Consider the following 25,337-nt stretch of genomic DNA (forward strand, 5'->3'; position numbering starts at 1 on the left):
AAGCACCTAAACAAAGAAAAGAAAATTCATGATGCAGTACAGATCAAGGATCCGGATCAATGCATGTCTATGCAAAGGCTAATTAACATATTAATCTGGGGATCCGATGAATGGTGTTTTTCATTTTTATTTTTATCGTTTTTATTTTTATTTTTTATTTTTTTTTTAAATATGTATTACTTTTGGGGATCGTGCATGATTTATCTCAAAGCATGGTTCATGTGCACATTTATAATTCATTTCTCATATATGAATGTAGTACATAACAAATATGAACTCACACTTATTAATTCCACCTAATCTTTTATTTTATTTAGATAAAAAAAATCTCTAATCTATAAACAAATAAAATTGAATAAAATAAATTAACCTTTTGTTTTATTTAATTTCAGCATAAATATTTAAGTACATAATTGATGCACAGATGCTTCATCTTAGCAAAACCCAGCAGTACTATGAATACTTTTACAATATTATTCAACTCCCTAACATACACTTTTACGAATATTACCACCTGTACATTTTATTAGGCAATTTGGTATCGCTAGCTGTTTCTTTGGTTGGTGAGGAAACCTCTTAAGAAGCAGGTCTAATCGTCGACCTTCCAAGAACAGTAACAGATAAAATTCAACACCAAGAACTTAATAAAAAGTAAGGCAGCAGACATGGTACTTTGTAACATGTAAGCACATTTGAATTTTGACTACTACTCTCTCCTCACTAGTACATTATTAATAAAGATTAACTGCATGCTTTGTATTTGATTAGTTGATAGTTGTGCTTAATTTTTCTCCCACCTCTAATGTGTTGATACCATTTACTTCCACATTACTGAAGCAATCCATACCAAAATCATGAATACCAAAGTCTTGGCAGTCCAAAAGCCATGTCCAATTGTTATCCCAATTAGATTGGAAGCCCATTCCATTATTCTCAGTGATATTGTAATTGATCCCTCCTTGATCAAGTTCTACTTGATTGTTGTCGTTCCACAATGCATCAATCAGAGGTGTTTCATCCATCCATAGGGTGTTCATTAACAATTTGTCGTTGCAAATGCTGTCTAACAACACTGATTCAGCGCCTGTTGAGGAGTTTTCAGTGGATGAGTTTATGTCCTCCGATCCTGATGAATTCACCATAATTTGATCATTTTCTTGTGAATTGTGGAGACCATTTATAGACTTATTAGCTGGCAAATTATTCTCATGATCACTATGATCATGGGAAGATGATGATGAGTTATTTTCCTTAATATTGGACGGCAACTCTTCTTCTTTGTGGAGGGGTTCATGCGTGACAGGATCAATTCCCATCCTAAGAAGCTTTTTCTTGATATGGGTGTTCCAATGATTCTTGATCTCATTATCTGTTCTCCCTGGTAATCTGCCTGCAATCTTGGACCACCTATATGTCCAAAACAAGCAGAGAAAACCATATATATATATATATATTAATTAGTAAAACTTGTAATAATGATCATAAGCTTAATGCTTCTCATAAGTTATCAACTAATTAAATGTAGGATGCATGTAATAGCACTAGCTTAAACTTAAACCTATAAGCAAGCAAATGTTGAGGGGTATCTTACTCTTGAGCCTTATGCATACAATATGATATGAAGAAGTTAAATTAATGCATACATCTCCATTTTATGAGAGCGTGATCAATAATATGGGTAGTAAATATGATATACGTAAAAAAAACACCTTCTAAACCAAGAAATTGAAGGTCATTTTCTTTAACGTGTCAATCTTAAGTTTTTGTTTTGTGGAACGCATTAATCCACAGCATCAACATTTTCAGCTTTATGGAGAAAAGAAAGTTTGAAACCAAGCTTGTAACTCAAGAAAGAAGAAAAAGAAGAAATGATGTCTTTTATAGTATATATAATAAAATTAAGATGAAAGGTGAAACAACCTTTTTCACCACCAAACACCATTCTTAATTAATAAAACAATTAACACATGTACGGATTCATGCTCCCAAACACAAATCTAATGCTGCATGATTGACATGTACATGTACATGAATCATGCACATAGAAACTTGAATATTAGAGGGTGACCTATTTCCAAGACGAGCGTGGAGATCAATAACCAACTGTTCTTCAGCTTCAGTGAGGAGGCCTCTCTTCAAGTCGGGGCGGAGATAGTTCGTCCAACGGAGCCTGCAACTCTTACCACACCGGCGAAGGCCAGCGAGTTTAGGCACAGCTCTCCAGCAACACTGGCCATTGGTGAGAATAAAGCTGATGAGCTTCTTGTCCTCCTCAGCAGTCCATGGCCCTTTCTTTACCCCAAGTTTGTCACAACACGGTTGCCTTCCCATACCAACAAAGTACTTTGACTAGCTAGGAAGCACCAACAAAGTACTCAATTAGGCTCACCAACGCTACCAGTAAAAACCTTGAAGACCCAAAAGGTCTACCCCTACCTTTATATAAAGTCCTTAGTCCTCACCTTTGCCGGCCTCATGTCATGTCCAATAAAACTAATTTATCAAATTCGCACATACACAAATTATAATATTCTAGAGAGAGAGAGAGAGAGAGATTTTAGGGTCCACCATTGGGTTGTGAAAGGGATGTCGGAACTACATTGTGTTAAGGTGTGTCTAGCTTCAGAAAATGGGTGATGGTGAAAGATTGGTGACCTAAAGGCACAGAGAGAGAGAGAGAGAGGGAGAGAGAGAGAGAGGGGGGGGGGGGGGAGAGAGAGAGATTAGCTTACATGTAATAAGCATCCAAATATTTTCTTCCTATTTTCCTACACAAACCCACTGCGCTTTGATTGCACTCTTACTCAACCATTCCATCACCCATTTCGTCATCACCACGTTTACGTGTCCTTATCTTGATGGAGTATGATCCGGTGTTGCTCTTTTAAGTTTTAAGCCTAATTAATATTGCTTTACATTAACAACATGAAGCGCTTGATAAGTAGATGAATATTTAAGTTTGTTTTAATTTCTGATTTTGTTGATTAAGGGAAATTAAGCACTCAGATGGGTTTCATTATGTCGACGAAATCATGTTTATTCACCTAATTAAATGTATGTGTATATTGTGTTGTGTCATCTCTTCTTCAAGTTGTTTCGTGACTTTGGCAAGTGGCTCAAGTTCAACAACCCATAATGAGGCCCTAGCCGTTTCTATATATGTGCATGTTCATTGAACTGCCCAATTACAGAATTGCAGCACCTGGCATGGAAATCTCTAGAATTTCCTTGAATTTGGGTTGAATATCACTTAGTAGACTATGATATGGAGCAACGATTTGTCCCTCTTGAAAGCCCCAAAAGTTTAAATTAAAGAAAAACTGTAAAAATTTGTATATGTGCATGAATTAATATAGTGGGTGTATATATATACACACACGATTGTATACACGTATATACAAAATTATTCTATAAATATATATGTGTATCTATGCAAATTTTCTATGTTGCAGTTAACTGCATTCTTTAAAAAATAAATATACTGTTGATATGTCGTCGGTTTAATCAGTCATTAATTAGTATTGCAAACTTATAGTTGATATGTGATATTTATGATCGTCAATATTTTATCCACAAATTCAGTTAATTAGTATAGCATAGTTGTATATATGTGTATATGTAGAATATTTTTTGGTGAAGTAACTAATTAAGAAAACCATCAACAACTATATTGTCAATGATGCATTTGACTTTTTCTTTGTACGTACACATAAGATCAACCATGTGAGATCGGTACTCCTTTGCCATATCACACTTCTCACCGTGGTCTAAACTAGACATACTATCAACGCCGATGTACATTTAAGCTACTTACCATTATTAGGGAACTTTAACGAAAAGTTCCCGATACTATTCACGTTAACAAAAAATCATATTTTTACCCTAACAAATCAATCCTAGTATTATTCATTTTACCCTTTATTTTGTCTTTATCGTTAAAACTCAAAGTTTTCAAACATTTTTCCATTAGTTTTCCTCCATTTTACAATTTTTTACTAGTTTATATATTATCTATATATTTCAATCCATAAACTGCATGCACTTGAAGCATTGGAAGTCCTCGTCACCGCTTGTTATAATCATCCAATTTCTAAACCTAGCTAATGTCGTTGATAAGTAAGCATGCATGCATGCATGCATGCATGTGTCATCCATTAACAAGCCCGTCCATATATGCGTGCAGATCTTAGTAAAACATCTCACAACTCGCAAGAAATAGTTTACTACTTTCGCCACGGACCATATATGGAAAAGTGGTTGTTATTGACACACCCCGATCGAGATCAGGGCATGTTGGCCGTCACGTGGAAGTGACGTAACCATGTGCACAGTGCGGAAGCTAATAAAATAATAATGGAAATAGCAAGACGAATAAATAAAAACTGGTTTACATAAAGTAATAACAAATGCAAGCGTAAGTGTGACGCTAAGTTCAGAGCATAAAACCTAAAGTAGTCCAAAAGAAAAAGACGCAACACTAGTACACCCGAACGTGGCCCTACGCTGGTGATCGTCTGTCAGAAATGCCGGCAAAGTCCTCTGGGAAACCACCAAACCTGCTAATCAACTAGAACCTGAAGGGGTGCAAAACAAAAGCGTGAGTGGGCAAAAACAAAGCTTTTCGAAAACCATTTAACAAATAAATTCTAACCCCTCGTTGTAAAACCTGTATACTTCCCAGAAAATAGACATGTATAAAATATCAATCATGCTCAAGAATATGCCGTGCCAAAATCTCAGGATAAAATGCAAGTGCTCAGGTATAATCATATCACTGTCATAAAATCAGGCAGCCGGAGTCACCTAACGTGACCTGTACGGCTGAATCTAGAGCTCAAATCTCAATCTCACTAGCTAGACCTGCACACGAGTCGGAACCACCTATAGTGGTCTGTACGACAGGCCTGGGTGTAATACATATAAACGCCCTAGTGCTACGATCACGTGAAGGCTGTGCGAATAATCGCGGGTCACCTACGAGTCGGAACCACCTAATGTGGTCTGTACGACAGGACTGTGCACCTAACTTGGATCCAAGCTGAGCGTGTGGTGCGGGAGGTGAACATCACGTGAAGGACTATGCCCAACTCTGGGCGGGAGCACTAACACCGGGGGTGCAGGTTATGAGCTCTCTATGTATCTCGAATCACTACTGAACGTAAATATAAATCACACTTACCTGGCACTTACCTGTGCGTCCGCAGCACCAGTACATACATATATATATAAATGCAACTAATCATGCATAACAATCGGCAATATAAAAATGGCATATAACTAATAAACGTTTAAATCAATTTCTGGGAAAATATAAGTATATAGGTATATACGGAAAACCAAAAGCCCACTCACTGGTATGTGGAAGGGTCGTAACCCCCCTGCCTCGAGTGACCACGCTCGTCCTCGGGATAGGTATCACCTATATGCGAAACAACTACAGAAACGTTAATTTTAAAGCACATAACCAAACCTTTAGAAATAACTTCTCATACAATGCTCAAATGGGGTGTATGAATACACCAATGTGATCTACTCAACCTCAGGAACATCCCCATATTTTTAAAATAATTTTTCACCGTCGCATGCGCCCCCACGCACCGGCCAACGCACGGCCACATGCGCCGGCCACGCGCAGGCACGTGCCTGGCACGCTGACGACGTCAGTTAACGCCGTCAGGAATATTCCGTTATCTCTAACAGATTCCATCAACGGCGTCAGGAATATTCCGTCGTCTTCTCCGGTGAGCCTCCGGCGCCGGAAAACTGGGAAATTTTTAAATCGTCCTATCTTCTTCGTTTTTCATCCAAATTTCACAAAATTGGTACCAAAATGAAGCTTAGAACTAGAGGAACACAATCATACTACTTTCAAGTGCTAAAATCCACGAAATCTCACCTGAAAAATCACCCCAATTCCGGCCAAACTCAAAACTCATGATCCCGACGTCCAAAACCTTCAAACGAACCACCCCGAGCCTCCTAGGGACCTCACCAAGCTTCCTACAAGCTTGAAATTCCCAAAAACATGAGAAATTACGTGTGCATGAACAGTACCAAGATTTGGCATCGTGAGTTCGATGTGAAAATGAAGGTATTCTTACCTGAAAAAGGTATGGTTGGTTTCTTCGATCTGTGGAGGTATGATGAGTTTGTGTGTGTGTCTCCGTACGTTTCAAGGGAAATGGGAAAGGAATGGGGCTCGGGACAAGGGAGTATAAGGCAAGGGAATGGATGTGGGTGCAGGTTATGATGTGTGGCCCAAAACATGCCAACAAGGAACCCAAAAACAACCACAAAACGTAAAGGAAACGCACAAGGGGTAAAACCATCTTTTCACCCAAAAACAACCACAAAATGTACCACGTATGCTTAATTTGAGAATATTGTTCAACTATCAAATCCAAGTCTATGTGAACTCGTTGTTTAAAGACTTGGTTATTTAACCACTTATGACAGGCCCCCACCTCGATATAACCAAAAATCAGGATAAGCATATGCTAGCCGACACTCGAGGGTGACAAAGCCATTTTAAACATGCATACAAATCAAATATGTAATTAGAAAGAAATACGCCAATGCAGAACCATTTTCAAAGCATACAACTAATAAAAATAATGTTAAAGAATTATTATAAAAAGTACGAACAAAGGGGTGGGTCCTACACAGGGAAGAGTCGAAGATACCTATGCTGAAGTGTCCTTACGGGATCGCATGCCTCGATTTTAACTCCTGAAGGGGATGCAAAACAAAGGGTGAGTGGACCAAAGTTTATAATACTAATACTAATAATAAGAAAATCATTTTCTTTCTGAACATACTAGCCCCCTGTTTTGAAAACACATATATAGTACTACATTTCTTTCTGAACATACTAGCCCTCTGTTTTGAAAACACATATATAGTACTACATAGTAGGTTTTCTGAAAACTCTAGCATGCCAAAACATTCATAAAACATGTACATGTAAATTAGTGCTTAGTAATGGTAATATAGTCGCCCGAAGGCAAATCCGTAAAACCTCTGTAAATCACATCAATGATGTACTCAACTAGGGGTATCATAGTGGCCCGAAGGCATAACCATCACCCGAAGGTGAAGTTGTACGACACCGGGTTTCACTAGTGAAGAAATATAGGGTCCATCACCCGAAGGTGAAGTTGTACGACTTTGGGTTACGCCAGAGAAGAAACATATATGTATATGTAGTGGGTCTATCACCCGAAGGTGAAGTTGTACGACTCTGGGTTACGCCAGAGAAGAAATATAAAGTCCATCACCCGAACGTGAAGTTGTACAACTCTGGGTTACGCCAAAGAAGAAACATATACATATAACATAACACATCGACACTAGTCGTGGCTAGTGAAGTTGGGAGTATGTCATAAATATCCTCAACAGTGTCCTATGGCCATAAACATCTAAATATTCGGTTGTGTGTATGTGTTGTATGATAACCCACTAGATAAGCACTGAAAACATATCTCATAATTCTCATATCAAATCCGGAGCTCAAAAGCTCAAAGCTTCATCTCATAAATCCATGATAATTCATATTTGTAAATCCTTAGAATTTCATATACAAAAATCCAATAATTCATAACCTTTACTAAAACGTAAATTCGATAAATCACAAATAGTGCATAAATCGTAAAATCATGCAATCATGTTTTTCGTGAATGCAAGCCTAATATTTTATAAAAATATACAAGTTGAGAAGGGGTCCACTCACAGTATTCTATTGCCTAGGGAGCCGCTTAGGAAGGATGGGTCACTTCCCACCGACGCACCTAAACACAAATAGAGGCCATTTAATAAAACTCTACTAAAACAACTGAAATTCGCCACCAGAGGTACATGGGCTCCACCCGCATAGCTCGCGGGTCACCGGACCCAATGAAGAAGAAGGCCAGAGCTGGGAATTTTGGCTGGGAAACTTCCCTAGCTCCATTTTTGGGTCAAAACTTAACCATTTCCAGAGATATAAAAACCAAAGTGAAGCTAGGAAAGTAGGGAATCGATACATACCCATTGGGGCTTGTGATATGGCCAAAGTTGGCAGGAAAACTGCTCGAAAGCTGCCGAATTCCTCGCCAAAAACTAGGAATTTTACTCTCGCTTTGTACATGCAATTCTGTCGTTCAAAACACCCAAACACAATAAAAAATAGACCATGAGAATTAGAGGAGAAGGTTTAGAATGTTTCCGAAGCTTACCTATGTCAGCATCAGTGAGAGGTCGCCGGAGATGATGAACATCAACTCACCGTGTAGGGGAAGAAAGACCAGTGAGCTCAGGGCTCGTCCCATCGTTTCTGGTCGCATGAATGACTAGTAGTGATAGGGTTAAATTATCACAATCTCGCCGGGGTAAGGTGGCTTGGGGATGAGAAAATGCATAGATGAGAGGGAGAAAGTTTCCCAATGAGAGAATAGAGAGAACAGAGGGAAAGAGAGAGAGAGAGAGAGAGAGAGAGAGATAGAGAGAGAGAAAGAGAGAGAGAGAGAGTTCTAAAGAGAGAGGGAAGTCATTGGAAGAACACCCTAGAAATTGGGGGGGGGGGAGGGGCGAAATTGCCACTGTAAACATGAAAATTCTGTAACTAATGAAATGAGAACACGTGTACATAGTAGATTTGTATTGATGAATTTGTAGGTTACAATCTTTGTTTACAATTTTCCTCTGATTTAGTCTTCAAATTTGATGTAGATGTGTAGGTTGTTGATCCAAGGGGTGCGATGACTTGATCTCGGACGAACAATTGAACGATTGCTTCAAGTTTTGAGCTTGAAACAATGCGTGGATGATCTTTACCTTAGGTTTAGGCCAAATATGATATTGATGCAAGATTTCGTTTATTCAAGGGTCTTAGTGACTTGATCTTGAAACGAACATCATTCCAAGTTTTGAGCTTGCAACAAAGTCTTGAAGGAATCGGCATAGGTGCTTGTTGATTCTTCAAGGAGTGTTTCGACTTTGGTCAATAGAAAGCTTTGGCTTAGGTTGTGCATTCTTTGAAGAGAGCTTTGGCAGTGTATCAGTCTTCAAAGATTTGTGCTGAGGTTCTTCTCAATATAGATTTTTTTCGACCCTATGCTTGTGGGAGGAACTTGTATTTATAGACTTCTCAAAGCTTGCCTTTTGATGGATTTAGCTTTGATTTGTGTCTTGATTGGTCCATGGGATAATTTAGGCATATATTGTGTCTTAATTTCAGCCACCTTTACTCCCTTGGCCGAATTATAGAGGCTTTATGGCCTATTTTGTGAATAGTCTTCAATTCTTGCTTGTTTTGTGAAGATGCATCCGGTTTTAAGATCACTTTAGACCCTTTTGCCAAATTTAAGGGAGTTTTCTCCCTTGAGCTGAATTTTGGGAATGTTTTATACTTCCCTTGCTTGATTGCTACCACATGTCATTGATGACTTGTCTATTTGTGATGAGTCATATGCCACGTGGAGCTTTGTGATACATTTTTATGCAATGAAATTTACATGTCTACAACCATTTGTCACTCAAAGAGTGGCCCAAGATGGAGAAATGTCTCTGATAGTGAAATTACCAAAATGCCCTTTACGTTCGTAAGTCTGTAAAATCTTTATTGTAGCTTCAAAGTCGATTCTACTTGCATCCACATGTTCGTAATGACGGGTACTATAAGGATACACCAAGGAAACGAATCTTACGTGACACGACACGTCGGTAAACAAAAGTCAACGTTTTTGTCTTGAAGGGAATTTTCATAAATTCACTCATTAAAAATATCAAAACCGTAATATTTGGAGATGGGTCGTTGCAACTTATGTGTTTTAGTTGCTGCAATCTGATGGAAAATAATAGCCGAGCATCTAATACCAACTTAGTTTATTTAGAATTAACATAGCAAAAACCATGCAAAGTTAATTAATCCAAAAATTCAAAATTCATTGTTTCTTAGAAAACAAAATATTCGTCAATTCCTTTTATCTCAATTAAATGCCTCAAATATTTTCGATTTGGCTAATATTTTGCAAGAATGATTTATGAGGAGCAATTTGAAAAATAGACCGTTCGGATCGTTCAATTAATCTCCATTTTTAGGAAAAAATAGAGATCATTTTCTTTAAAAACTTCCTCTATATATATGTGTGTGTAATATGGATGTGATATGAAAATTAACTTGACACACAAATTAAACCCTATGGATGACAATTGTAGTATATGAGCAAATAGGGATCGTTCTAGACCGGGGATTAACTAGGGATGCTAACCAATGTGAAATTGACTCAAAAACGTAAAAACAATATTTAGAACACTAAACTAGACTTAATGAATGCAAACCTAAAATTTAAAATACTCAAACAAACTAAAAGACTCAAACATCACCCAAAACACTCAAAACTGCCTTAAAAACACTTTCTGAGCAGTTTTGAACACTTTGGTGAATTTGGACGAATTTGTGTAACAAATTGAATCAAAACACTTATAAACACAAACTAAGACACTTTCTAACTAAGTTGGACACTAAAGTAAAGGGGGATTAAGGTTTTGACGAAATTAAATTAAATGCACAGATTCTAATTAAGGGCAGATTGCAAAAACGAAATTGATGAAATAGAATGATGAGAAACTAGTTAGAGGGTTCCTTATCCACACATGAACATATGCATATAATTTGATTCCCAGTTATGACTTCAACAAACGATGAATGACAATGCTCCAAGTTAATTAGGTCCGCTTAAATTAACTTTCAGATTTCCCTAGATTCATTGGATTGAATGGAATACGCATTACAACCAAATTATTCCTAATCAAAGTCCCTAACTATGGAATACGCATGATAGAGACATTCAACAAGGATCATTAAGTTCAACGGAAATCATAAACATCGACTAGGCATTCATAACTATGGAATACGCATGTTAATCCAGCCTAGGGTTACTAAACACAATCGTGACTAGCGATTTTTACTACTCATGAATATAAGTTCATAACGATTAGGTGAAATTCCCTTATATCCTAGCATCAAGTTTGGGCATGCAAATTAAGTGTCGACCCTCAACCCACATACATAAACAAGTTCTTAATCAAAACAGAAAAGTAAACCACATCTAAAGTTCATGAATTCATAACTGGAGTAAATCAAATCATAACCAACATATGTCCATGGCTTCAAACTTTCCCCTAACTAATTAGGGGTTTAGCCACTCATGATTACAACAAACTTAGAGAGTAATAACAAAGTAAACATTGAAAACAAGAACGAAGAACACCTAAAAATCCCAACAACTCAATCTTGAATTGTATGAACGTTTAGGCCTCTTCTCCTCTAGTTGCTGCAACACAAGGGGTTTTGGTGAGTTTTGGGGGTTATGGATGATGTAGAATGATGTGTTTAGGGTAGGGATGGATGTAGGGGAAGGCAAGGAGTGTTTTTGGGCAGAAAATATGAAGAATGGTGAAGTATGGCAGTGTTAGAGAGAGGGAATGAATTTCTGGCGTGAATGAATGTGTATGAGAGATGATTTTCTGAATATGGAAGTGTGTGTGAATTGTAGCTGCAATGGATGCTTATTTATAGGTGAAGAAGAGGGAATATGACAGCTAGGAACTTGGTGGAAAGCTGAAAATGCATGTGCAATGTTTTGGGAGAAAATGGGAGTGCATGTGGCTGCAATGGATTAAAAGGTGAATGCAATCTGAAATGGGAGAGCATGTGGGTGAAATAATGAAGGAATAAGTGCATGTGGCTGAATTGGTGGTGCAAAGTGAATGAATAATGAAATGGGAAAGCATGTGCAAGGTTGTGGTGTGAATGATTGAATGTGCATGTGGCTGATTTATGAAGAGTGAATGCATGTGGCTGCAAGGTGTGAATGATTATGGGTGCATGTGGCTGCAATGGATTAGGAATCCTTCAATTTCGTCCATTCCTTTTGCTTCAAACATAAGCTATCCATTCCAAGTCCAATTTTGCTCCAAAATGCTCCAAAATGCATCTTTTTGCTTCCTTAGCCATATGAACCTAAAAACACACGAAAATGGCTTAAACTACTAAAACAACTATGAATTAACAATATAAATGCACGAAAACAAGCTAAGTAAGTCGCCTAAATATGCTCCTATCAAATTCCCCCACACTTAGCTTTTGCTAGTCCTCGAGCAAAACAAAACAAAAGAAACCAAAAACAAAACAAAACACAATCTAAACCTTCCAACATGTATCTCAGGGATTTCAAACGAACATGACACAATATAGAACATCATTCCCACAACATTTAGCTTTCTTTACACTTCAACAAACACTTAATCATAGTTACCATTCACTAGTTCACATTTAATCAATTAAAACATCATTTTGAATGTAGTAACATGCCTTAGAGAATTCCCTCAATTCCTTACTAGAATGCACTCAATTTTCACACAGATTTTCTAACTCCACACCTTACACTAGGTATATGTGAGGAGATTGATGTAAATATGAATTCTAACACTCACATATGTTATATCAAAGAAAGCATTTTCTGGATTTACGACAATGACATGAATATGATCTCATGAATGGAATGCTACTACTTAGAACGAGAACCAGTGATTCCATATGCTCATACCAAATTCAAACTCCACATATTGAATACATAACATCAAGATAGAAGTTGAGGGTTGTAACGGGGCTAAGGGTAATGGCTAACAAGGAAAAGCAAAGGAAAAACAAAGGTTCTTAAAGCAATAGGAAGCAAAGTAATGAAATTGACACTTAAACTCACTTTTAATGGCAGAAATCAACTTTTAAACACAAGGGAAGATTCATGCACAATTAGGGTCAAATTCACTCTTTTGGACCCTTCCTTCAATAACCAATACTTGTGAGATCATTCTCACTTATTTTTCAACTCTTTTTTTTCTTTTCAACACTTTTCTAATTTCTTTTTATTTTTCAACTCTTTTTTTTTTTTTTTTTTTTTCTTTATTTCATTCTTTGGCCGTGCCCTATTATCTTCCCCCACACTTATTTTCTGCAATATATTGATCAAAAGGAGTTCATTCTAAGTCATGCTTCACTATCCTTTAAGAACAAGGGTATGGAAAGTTCTAATCTAAGCTAGGTGAGGATAATGTGGTTAACAAAGAAAATAAGCTTGAAAATGCTCAAAAGGGGTAATCCTACAATACATGTGAAAAGGAATAGGCTTTTTGGCTTTGGCTTGACTAACAACTTCATCTTATTGTATGTTATGCAATCAATATCATGCTTTGAATGAATTGGGCATGAGTTCTAGTATTTGGAACTATAATGAAATGCATTCCAAGTAGCAACCAAGCAAAGAATGATGAGATCATGCAACGACTTTAGAAAACAAGAAATCACAGATTTATACTCTCCAAAGAACGTTATAGGCTCAAGTCTCACAAGGATGTAGCTTTAGTTTAAGTTCCTTCGTTCAAGCATGTTACAAAAACAGATTTTCTCTTTGTAATTACATGTGAATTCATAAGCTATAACCATAACCAAGCATAAACCAAAGCATAAATCAACTTCCAGCCATGTTTACAACATTCTATAATAGTCATGTAATTTCAAACCAAATCCTCATCATTGTGTTGGAAGGTACCCTAAAACACAAAAATGACTCAAAAACGACTCTTTTTGGTTTTTTTCAAACTTTTTCGAATTTTTCTAAGGTTTTCTGTTATATGACACTAAAACACATCAAAACACACTAAAAACACTTTAAAACGGTGAGAAACAACATGTGAAGTGATAGGTGATAAAATCCCACGAATTTCATGCAAAAACAGCTTGTTTACCCCCCCACACTTAAACCAAACATTGTCCTCAATGTTTCAAACTTAGATTAACACAAAAACAATCAACTAACACAACTAGCAAACATAACACAAATGGCAAAGTAATAGCAATAAAGAGATAGGTTAGGGACGCAAATCTGGGTTTGGAGTGAAAGTTCGTTCTTCTCGTGTTTCAACACATGGGTTGCCTCCCAAGAAGCGCTTGCTTTAACGTCTTCCAGCCGGACGGTACCTCCGTTTAAGCTTGACTAGGTTCCACGGCATGGAGGGGTACCTCCTCCACGACATGCTCCTCAAACGTCTCGTAATAGGGCTTCAATCGATGCCCATTCACTTTGAATTCTTGCTGCGTCCTTGAACTTTTGATTTGCACTGCACCATGAGGGAAAACATTAGTGACAATAAAAGGACCAACCCATTTGGAACGCAACTTACCCGGAAACAACCGAAGGCGAGAATTGAACAACAACACTTTCTGCCCAATAGAGAACGTCTTGGCACGAATCATCTTGTCATGGAATGCCTTCGTTTTCTCCTTGTAAATCCGGGCATTCTGATATGCTTCATTTCGGATTTCATCAAGCTCACACAATTGAAGCTTCCTATGTAAACCTGCGGCATCAAGGTCCATATTGAACGTTTTGACGGCCCAATGTGCACGATGCTCTAGTTCGACGGGAAGATGGCATGGCTTCCCATAGATGAGCCGAAAAGGTGACATCCCAATGGGAGTTTTGTAGGCAGTGCGATACGCCCACAATGCATCGTTTAAGCGCAAACTCCAATCCTTCCTTGTAGGCCCCACGGTCTTCTCAAGAATTTGCTTGATTTCCCTATTCGAAACCTCGGCTTGCCCACTCGTTTGAGGATGATAAGGTGTGGCCACCTTATACGTGACATTGTATTTCTTGAGCAACGCCTCGATGGTTCGATTACAAAAATGGGAACCTCCATCACTGATTAGCACTCGTGGCATTCCAAACCTTGCAAAAATGTTAGTTTTCACAAAATCTGCAACCACTTGAGAATCATTAGTTCGGGTGGCTTTTGCTTCCACCTATTTCGACACATAGTCCACAGCAAGCAATATATAAAGAAACCCATGTGACGAAGGAAAGGGACCCATAAAATCAATACCCCAAACATCAAAGATTTCAACACTAAAAATGGGGGTTTGCGGCATTTGTTGTTTAGGACCAATATTGCCCGTTCTTTGGCATCTATCACAAGACATGCAAAATGTTCTAGCATCCCTAAAGATGGTAGGCCAATAGAAACCACATTCTAACACCTTAAGTGCTGTTCTTTGAGTGCCAAAGTGTCCCCCACAAGCATAAGTGTGACAAAAGGTTAGAATAGCATTAAACTCAGAATCGTGCACACACCTACGTATAACTTGGTCAGGGCAATATTTCCATAAATACGGGTCATCCCACACATAAAATCGTGCCTCTTTCTTTAATTTATCACATTGGTGTTTAAGTAATTCACTAGGAACATGTTTAGACACCAAATAATTCACCAAATCAGCATACCACGGTTCACTTACCTTGACGGACATCAGTTGCTCATCTGGGAATGTCTCTATGATAGGCACGACATCCTCCTCATGCACCATACGGCTCAAGTGGTCAGCCACCACGTTTTCACTTCCCTTCTTGGTGAACAAATACTTCAATGCTGCATGGTCAGTATAAATAATAACTTTAGTACCAAGCAAATAAGAACAGAATTTATCTAAAGCAAACACAACAACAAGAAGTTCTTTTTCAGTGGTAGAATAATTCAATTGTGCATCATTTAAAGTCCGAGAGGCATAATAGATAACATGCGGCCTCTTTTCCTTCCTTTGCCCCAAAACAGCTCCTAATGCATAATCGGAAGCATCGCACATAAGCTCGAAAGGTAGGCTCCAATCCGGTGGAATAATGATGGGTGCCGTGGTCAACAACTCCTTAAGTAGGTTGAATGATGCCGTGCACTCCTTGGTGAATTCAAACGTCACGTCTTTTTGTAGGAGACGGCAAAGAGGTTGTGCAACCTTCGAGAAATCCTTGATAAACCTACGATAGAATCCTGCATGGCCAAGAAAAGAACGAACCTCTCTAACCGAAGTAGGAGAGGGTAAGTGACGTACAAGATCTATTTTAGACTTATCAACTTCAATTCCTTTTTCAGAGATGATATGACCCAAAACTATACCTTGTTTAACCATAAAATGACATTTTTCCCAATTCAAAACAAGGTTAGTTTTCATGCATCTTTTCAAGATTAAAGTGAGATTATGCAAACAAGCATCAAATGAGTCTCCAAACACACTAAAATCGTCCATAAATACTTCAATTATCTTTTCAACATAATCAGAGAAGATACTTACCATGCATCGTTGGAAAGTGGCCGGTGCATTGCATAAACCAAATGGCATACGACAATATGCAAAAGTACCAAATGGACAAGTAAAGGTGGTCTTTTCTTGATCATCCGGCGCTATGACAATTTGATTATATCCCGAATAACCATCAAGAAAGCAATAAAAAGAATGACCGGCTAACCTTTCAAGCATTTGATCGATGAATGGCAAAGGGAAGTGATTTTTCCTTGTTGCCGCATTTAGCTTCCTATAGTCAATGCACACCCTCCAACCGGTTTGAATGCGTGTAGGCACAAGTTCATCTTCTTCATTTTTCACCACCGTGACTCCGGACTTCTTGGGAACCACTTGGACCGGTGAAACCCAACAACTATCCGAGATGGGATAGATGACGCCACAATCAAGCAATTTGATAATTTCCTTCTTCACTACTTCCATCATTGGTGGGTTGAGTCGACGTTGGGCTTCCCTTGATGGTTTGGCGCCTTCTTCCATGAGAATTCGATGCATGCACGTGGTAGGACTTATACCCTTGATGTCGGCCAAAGTCCACCCTATGGCCGTCTTGTGCTCTTTGAGAACCCTCACCAACTTCTCCTCCTCTTGTGCCGTGAGTGATGAAGCTATAATGACGGGTAATGTGTCTTGCTCGCCCAAAAACACATACTTCAAGTGATTTGGCAACGGTTTGAGCTCAAGTGTAGGTGGTTGTTCTATAGAAGGAAACAACTTATTAGTTGAAATTGGAACTGAAATTGGACTAGGGAACTTACCTTGGAGCCGTGGCAATGACTCTAGGGCTGCCACGGTCTCAATTACATCTTCATCAAAGGCCTCGGCATGGGTGTTCAATTGTGTGCCGTGGTTTGTTATGGTGACATCCATGTGATCCTTCATTTCTATGCCATTTGTAATGACCGTTTCAAGTGCATCGCCATGTAATTGATCAAAGTGTGCCTGCGCCAAAGAATCAAGAATATCAATAGAGAAACATGAGTGATCATCATTAGGAAATCTCATAGTTTCAGAAATATTAAAATCAATCACTTTCCCATCGAATTCCATTGTTAAAGTGCCTTTAAACACGTCTATCTTAGTTCGGGCCGTCTTCATGAATGGCCTCCCAAGAAGAATCGGCAAGGATGGAGCATGGGTGGTTTCCTCCATTTCAAGGACATAGAAATCCGCCAGGAAGATCAAATCATTCACCTGCACTAAGACATCTTCCAATACGCCCTTTGGATAGGCATTAGATCTATCGGCCAACTGAATAATCACACCATCATTTTTCAATTCACCAAGGTTCATTGAAGCATAAATAGAGTATGGCATGATGTTAATTGAAGCTCCTAAGTCTAACATAGCATGTTCGAACTTAGTTTGACCAATAATACAAGGGATTGTAAAGCTACCTGGATCTTTGCACTTTGGTGGTAACTTTCTTTGTAAAACAGCGGAAACGTTCTCACTTACCCTTACTACCTCTTTATGTGACGCCCTCTTCCTTGTAGTGCACAATTCCTTCAAGAACTTAACGTATTTGGGCACTTGCTTTATGGCATCTAGGAGCGGGATATTGACTTGAACTTTCCGAAAGGTCTCTAGAATGTCCTTCTCGGCTTCTTCCTTCTTTGATTGCCTAAACCTGCCAGGAAAGGGCACGTTTAGTGGAATAGAACTTGTCAAAGTCGAGTTTGGACTTACCTTAGGTGTGTTGGACGGTTTTGGCACAATAGGGGGCTGCGGCAAAGTTTCTTTCACCCTTGCCGTGGCCTTTATTCCTTGTTCCTCCTCTTCTTGCAGCAACATGTCCTCTTCTTGACTTGTTTTGGACGGCCTTGAGGTGGTTTCGACCTCCTTACCACTTCTCAACATGATTGCCTTGGCAGATTCGAACCCTCCCTTTGGATTGACAATGGTTGAGCTAGGGAGCTTGCCTTTGTCTCGGAATTGTCCTATAAAATCCGCAATCTGCCCAATTTGTTTCTCCAAGTGATCCACCCTTTTGTCTTGGTTTTGCATGGCTTTGGTTTGATTCTCTTGCCCCTGAGACAAACTAGTAAGCAACTTAAGAATAGTAGCATTATCTAAAGACGTACCTTGATGGTTTTGGGCGGATTGGGGTTGGGTTTGGTCTTGGCCGAATGGCTTGGTGTAGAACCCAAGGGGGTTGTTGTCTAAAACCTCCTTGTTGGTGAGGTTGTTGAGGCTCCCTCCACTTGAAGTTTGGATGGTCTTTCCAACCTGGATTGTATGTGTTGGAATATGGATCATTCCTTGGTTGATTGTGGCTCGGAAATCCAATGGCATTTGCACTTTCCCATCCCCCATTCTCAATCAATTGAGGGCATCTTTCCGAAGGGTGTCCTTGGATAGAACATACACCACATACAATCGGTCCTTGTATCTTCATTCCTTCGGCCATCTGAGACATAATAGAAGTAAGATTAGCTAACTGAGATTGAATATCGGATTGAGAACTTACCTCATTCAAGTGTTGTCGTGGGGGGTCCCTTTGCCCAAGTCCTTCATATTGTTGTGCATTTAGAGCACGGTTTGCAATTAGGGTCTTGGCTGCCATAGGAGTTTTGTCCACCAATGCACCTCCCGCCGAAGCATCGAGCATTTGCCTTTCAATGGGAAGAAGGCCCTCATAGAAATATTGAAGGAGAAGCTCCTCCTTCATTTGATGTTGAGGACATGATGCAACAAGGGCTTTAAAACGCTCGTAGTATGCCGGAAAAGATTCTCCTTGACTTTGTTGGATTCCGCTAATTTTCTTCCTCAAGAGAATGACTCTTGAAGTAGGGAAGAACTTCTCCAAGAATGCTCGCTTCATGCTCTCCCAAGAAGTAACGGTCCCAGGTGCCAATTCATAAAGCCAATCCTTAGCCTTTTCCACAAGAGAGAATGGAAAAGCTTTCATCTTCATAATATTCCCATCAACGTTAATGGGTGTCATGCTTGAGCATACAACTTCAAACTCCTTCAAATGCTTGTTTGGATCTTCCATGGGCAGCCCATGGTACTTTGGAATGTGGTGCAACAAGCTTGACTTCAACTCGAATTCATCGGTCTTGCCTTGGGCAGCCGCGGGGTATTGAATGCATAATGGTGCGGCATTGGCCAACCCCGAGGCCGAAAGCTCTTTAATGGTCCGATTGTCCGCTGCCATAACTTCTTCTTCCACACTTTCAAACTCAGATTCGGCCTCTGAACTTGAACTAGGTTCACTAGGTTCGGGATGCCTCCTCTTTCTTCTCAAATCACGTTCAAAATCGTCGTTAAAGTCCAAGATATGTGCATGCACAGTTTGAGAACTCCGCGTCATGCACTAGTACCTAAACCAAGAAAACAAAACAAAATAAGAAAACTAGGTAAATTACACTAAAAACATACGGCAAAAACACAAGGGATTAGCAATTTTGCTAATCCCCGGCAACGGCGCCAAAATTTGATATGAAAATTAACTTGACACACAAATTAAACCCTATGGATGACAATTGTAGTATATGAGCAAATAGGGATCGTTCTAGACCGGGGATTAACTAGGGATGCTAACCAATGTGAAATTGACTCAAAAACGTAAAAACAATATTTAGAACACTAAACTAGACTTAATGAATGCAAACCTAAAATTTAAAATACTCAAACAAACTAAAAGACTCAAACATCACCCAAAACACTCAAAACTGCCTTAAAAACACTTTCTGGGCAGTTTTGAACACTTTGGTGAATTTGGACGAATTTGTGTAACAAATTGAATCAAAACACTTATAAACACAAACTAAGACACTTTCTAACTAAGTTGGACACTAAAGTAAAGGGGGATTAAGGTTTTGACGAAATTAAATTAAATGCACAGATTCTAATTAAGGGCAGATTGCAAAAACGAAATTGATGAAATAGAATGATGAGAAACTAGTTAGAGGGTTCCTTATCCACACATGAACATATGCATATAATTTGATTCCCAGTTATGACTTCAACAAACGATGAATGACAATGCTCCAAGTTAATTAGGTCCGCTTAAATTAACTTTCAGATTTCCCTAGATTCATTGGATTGAATGGAATACGCATTACAACCAAATTATTCCTAATCAAAGTCCCTAACTATGGAATACGCATGATAGAGACATTCAACAAGGATCATTAAGTTCAACGGAAATCATAAACATCGACTAGGCATTCATAACTATGGAATACGCATGTTAATCCAGCCTAGGGTTACTAAACACAATCGTGACTAGCGATTTTTACTACTCATGAATATAAGTTCATAACGATTAGGTGAAATTCCCTTATATCCTAGCATCAAGTTTGGGCATGCAAATTAAGTGTCGACCCTCAACCCACATACATAAACAAGTTCTTAATCAAAACAGAAAAGTAAACCACATCTAAAGTTCATGAATTCATAACTGGAGTAAATCAAATCATAACCAACATATGTCCATGGCTTCAAACTTCCCCTAACTAATTAGGGGTTTAGCCACTCATGATTACAACAAACTTAGAGAGTAATAACAAAGTAAACATTGAAAACAAGAACGAAGAACACCTAAAAATCCCAACAACTCAATCTTGAATTGTATGAACGTTTAGGCCTCTTCTCCTCTAGTTGCTGCAACACAAGGGGTTTTGGTGAGTTTTGGGGGTTATGGATGATGTAGAATGATGTGTTTAGGGTAGGGATGGATGTAGGGGAAGGCAAGGAGTGTTTTTGGGCAGAAAATATGAAGAATGGTGAAGTATGGCAGTGTTAGAGAGAGGGAATGAATTTCTGGCGTGAATGAATGTGTATGAGAGATGATTTTCTAAATATGGAAGTGTGTGTGAATTGTGGCTACAATGGATGCTTATTTATAGGTGAAGAAGAGGGAATATGACAACTAGGAACTTGGTGGAAAGCTGAAAATGCATGTGCAATGTTTTGGGAGAAAATGGGAGTGCATGTGGCTGCAATGGATTAAAGGGTGAATGCAATCTGAAATGGGAGAGCATGTGGGTGAAATAATGAAGGAATAAGTGCATGTGGCTGAATTGGTGGTGCAAAGTGAATGAATAATGAAATGGGAAAGCATGTGCAAGGTTGTGGTGTGAATGATTGAATGTGCATGTGGCTGATTTATGAAGAGTGAATGCATGTGGCTGCAAGGTGTGAATGATTATGGGTGCATGTGGCTGCAATGGATTAGGAATCCTTCAATTTCGTCCATTCCTTTTGCTTCAAACATAAGCTATCCATTCCAAGTCCAATTTTGCTCCAAAATGCTCCAAAATGCATCTTTTTGCTTCCTTAGCCATATGAACCTAAAAACACACGAAAATGGCTTAAACTACTAAAACAACTATGAATTAACAATATAAATGCACGAAAACAAGCTAAGTAAGTCGCCTAAATATGCTCCTATCAGGATGTCTATGAAAACATGTGATTCAATAGCTTGACCTTATGATTTAAGGGTTACGTTTTAATACTTAACATTTAGCTATAGATTGCGGGTAGTTAATTATCCGATCTATTGGTCCTTGACTTATACCTCTTTAGGGATGCCAATTCTAACCGTTGAACTCGATAACTGTGGATAACCGCTGGATTGGATTTGGGTATTAAAAATCGGGTATATTTTGGGTATGGGGAAAAACCGCGAGTATTATTCAATTATGGTTTTGGATATGATTATAGGGGTCCCCAATCCGTATCCGTCCCTGAATCCGAACCAAATAATGTATAGTATAATTATATATAATATTAAAGTATTAAATAATACACACACACACACACACACACACACACATATACATGTATAGTCATATTCACCGAATCCATTATCTTGAGAATACAAAAATTGCATTGTGTGAGTTGTCTTTTGTCGGAAAGTTCTAATATGAATCAAAATATATGAGAATTCAATAGTATTTATGGGAGATATAAAAAATTAGCCAACGTTTAGCTTTAATTTTTTTGCTCCACAAGATAAACTCATTAAATGATTTTATACATCAAATATTTAATGACTAAATTATCATGCGTCATTGAACGAATATATTTTTTGTATTGACAAAGGTGGATATAACCATTAGCCGATGAGGAATCCATTACCCGGTGGGTGTGGTTATGGATTGAAGTGATGAATTTCATCAAGGGCCGTTAAGGCATATTTCTTGAATGGAATATTTCTTCAAGGACCGTAGAGGCTTGATCTTGAATGAAATGAAAATTTTCTTCAAGGGCCGTTGTGGCTTGATTTTGAATATGGTTGAATCAGTGCATACTTATTGTGCGTATTTGATTTCCTATAATCTTTGATTAAATACATTTGTTGTATTTTGGGACTTTATTTTCTTTTCCTTGCGGGTGTAGGAAACAAATGTTTTTCCTTGTGGTCAGAATCCTCTTCAATTTTGTTAACGAGAATGACTTCCTTCAAAGTGTTGGAAAACTTTTGTGATTTCCTTCAAGGTTTTGGAAAGGTAAGTAGGATGTGCATTTTTTCACTTCCCTTTTTATTTTCTTTTCCCATGGCAAGGAGGTGTTTTTTTCTTTACCCTTCTGATTTCCTGCAGCAAGGAGGGTGTTTTGTCCTTTCCTCTTTTGGTTTCCCACGGCAATGAGGAGATTTATTTGTTTCTTGTTTTGATTTCCATGGCAAGAAGGACAAATTTCTTTCCTCTTTTTTATTCCCATGGCAAGAAAGGAGTGTTTCTTTCCCCTTTTGATTTCCTATAGCAAGGTGGGGTATTTTTTTTCTTCTTTTGATTCCCCACGGAAAGGAGGTATTTTTCCTTTCCTTTTTTTTTATTTTTTTATTTTTTTATTTTTTTTGGAAACATGTCATCTGACTTGCGCGCCCAGTTTGAGGTTGATTAGTCTTCTGGAAAATTCTGTAAAAATATGGGAAACATAGCCTTGTCCCTTATCTTTTCAGGCATATATCGCATGCCACTAGCAAAAATCAGGAAAGCCTTCAACTTTGCATTTTCCTACAGCTGCGCAATCCTGACGGGAAAACAACTTCTGTAGGAATAACTTTGAAAACTGGAATGTTTGCCTTTAGGGAAAATTATGAAATTTGGATACAATGATCCTCTGCTACTTATCTTCCTTCTCCACTTGGCCTTGCATCAAAACTCCTTTGGAACGTTGAATTATCACCAAAAATGTCCTGCTTGTGCAGATTCGCTGAAACTTGCCATTTTTTTGGAATTTGCTTCCTTCTGTTGGTTGGAATGTGCTTTCTTGTTTTGATTTTTCTTTTGCTATTTGGGTATGTATTTCCCTTATAGCATTATGTATTTCACAACACACAATTATTGTCATGGGCTTGCTTGAAGCTTGTTGCATGCGTCACTTTTACCGTGTGGGGTTGTGCAAAAGACTGCAGTGAGTTTATGCTATGTAGTGCCTTTTGGTCACAGTTTTCCTCAGTGGTGAAGTTGTCGTGCAATGCAAGAAACTGCTTGCGTAATCGCTGCTGGATTGCGTAGTGTGATTACGTGGCGTTTTGGTTTTCTTTGCTACTATAGCGTGCCTTGAAGGACTATCTTGTAGCTACCCTTTTTGCCGTGCTTGATCAAGCTTCGTGGCTAATTTCCTCTTGTCGTTGTGACGTTGTCATCATCATTCTTTAACATTCACGAGGTTTGTCTAGCATGTCTTTTGCTTTAGTGAAACGATGTTTTCTTTCTTTACCGCCCCACTTTTGTGCTTATGTTGTTTTGTTTATTTTGTTGCAGCCATGATATTTTTCAAGTGCTTTAAGAATAATACCATCACTATTCTTGTGAAGAAAGGCTATTCGCAAGATAGGGGAACAATGTTGAAACTTTATGTGTCGTTGACTGGCCCTAAGGTGCTTGTTCTTCCTACAAAAGATAACTCGATGCATATCAAGTTGTGGTCTTCTAACGTATCTTAGGAGGTGACGGATTTTGGTCGGCTGAATATGAAGAAGAAGGTGTGCACGTCGAGGATTCTTATTTTGAATCCTTCACACCATGTTCGTGACAATCGACCAGCTTTGCTTGCTTCTTAGCGATCGCATCTATAGCAAATCCGGAGCTATGACTTGGAATAACACCTTATCTACTGCTGGAGAAGCTGTCTTTGATTTTTGCTCATTTTGTAATACGGCTTTTTAGTCGAATTCTTCCTTTAAAGAAATAAAGTATTCACATTCTTGAATTTGTTCTTTATTCTTCAAAGTGCTTGTGTTTTTGTTGATGATGTGATTGTACTTGAAGTTTTGAAGTTTCAAGTTGCTTATGTACCCTCGGTTGAGGAGGGATCAAGTCATGACATAGTTTAAAGGAATGATGGCTTACTGATGTTGATTTTGATTTTTTTTTCGCCGTACACAGTTTATGCTCTTGCGGGTCAGGAGCATTGGGTGTCACCTTTTAAGCTCGTGAAAAGAAGGAGCATTGTGTCGTATGTAGTTTAGGCTCATGCAAGTGAGGAGCATGGTTGTCGTGTGTAGTTTAGGCTCGTGTAGGCATGCCACCTTTTAAGCTCGTGCGAACAAGGAGCATTGTGCCATATGCAGTTTAGGCTCGTGCAGGCAAGGAACATTGTTGCCTTATGCAGTTTAGGCTCGTGTAGGCAAAGAGCATTGTTGTTGTGTGTAGTTTAGGCTTATGCAAGTGAGGAGCATTGTTTGTTTGGTTTAGGGGTAGAAACGCTTCAAAAATCTGTCATTGATGGGGCCGATCTATAAGCCATCTTTTGCCATGGTTAGGTAGGCGGTGTTGGTGTAGACCTCTTGTATTACGTAATGTCCATCCTACTTGGATGTGAATTTTCTTTTTATTTTGTAAGTTATGATGATGGGCCTTCATATTGCCAAGACAAGATCTCCAGTTTGAAAAACCTTTGGGTGGACCTTTTTGTTGAATGCCTTAGATAGCCGTGCTTGGTAGCATTCCAAGTGTTGTTAAGCTTTGAGCCTCTTTTTGTACAGTGCTTCCAACTCTTGAAGTCGCAACTTTGCATTTTCCTCTTCAGTCAAGCCTTCTTGTATAACCATCCTTAGTGAGGGGATTTGACTTTCGAGTGGCAGAACATCTTCCACACCATATACAAGATAATAAGGTGTAGCTTGGGTAGGAGTCCTATGTGTCGTCTTATATGCCCAAAGTGCTTCGCTTATTCTTTCATGCCAGTCTCTCTTTGTTTG

General features: G+C 38.6%; 1 protein-coding gene across 1 annotated transcript; it reads right to left on the reverse strand.

Annotated features, from left to right (window-relative positions):
• Nucleotides 1-351: 351 nt before the first annotated feature.
• Nucleotides 352-2,467, reverse strand: LOC103945691 (MYB-like transcription factor ODO1). Its single transcript, XM_048570774.1, has 2 exons — nt 2,069-2,467; nt 352-1,407 (listed from the first exon to the last, which is right to left on the reverse strand). The coding sequence occupies exons 1-2, from the start codon at nt 2,329-2,331 to the stop codon at nt 765-767; spliced, it is 906 nt and encodes a 301-aa protein (XP_048426731.1). The 5' UTR covers nt 2,332-2,467; the 3' UTR covers nt 352-764.
• Nucleotides 2,468-25,337: the final 22,870 nt, after the last annotated feature.

Source organism: the organism of the source record quoted next, unplaced genomic scaffold (assembly GCF_019419815.1).
Source record: "Pyrus x bretschneideri cultivar Hongxiangsu unplaced genomic scaffold, Pyrus_bretschneideri_v1 Contig103, whole genome shotgun sequence".
In the NCBI taxonomy this organism is placed as follows: domain Eukaryota; kingdom Viridiplantae; phylum Streptophyta; class Magnoliopsida; order Rosales; family Rosaceae; genus Pyrus; species Pyrus x bretschneideri.

What these genes read in the sequence shown, in the direction of transcription:
- LOC103945691 (XM_048570774.1), bottom strand. Translation starts at nt 2,331, where the DNA reads ATGGGAAGGCAACCGTGTTGTGACAAACTTGGGGTAAAGAAAGGGCCA. An exon ending in CACGCTCGTCTTGGAAATAG is followed by an intron (nt 1,408 to 2,068) that starts GTCACCCTCTAA and finishes TTGGACATATAG; the next exon opens with GTGGTCCAAGATTGCAGGCA.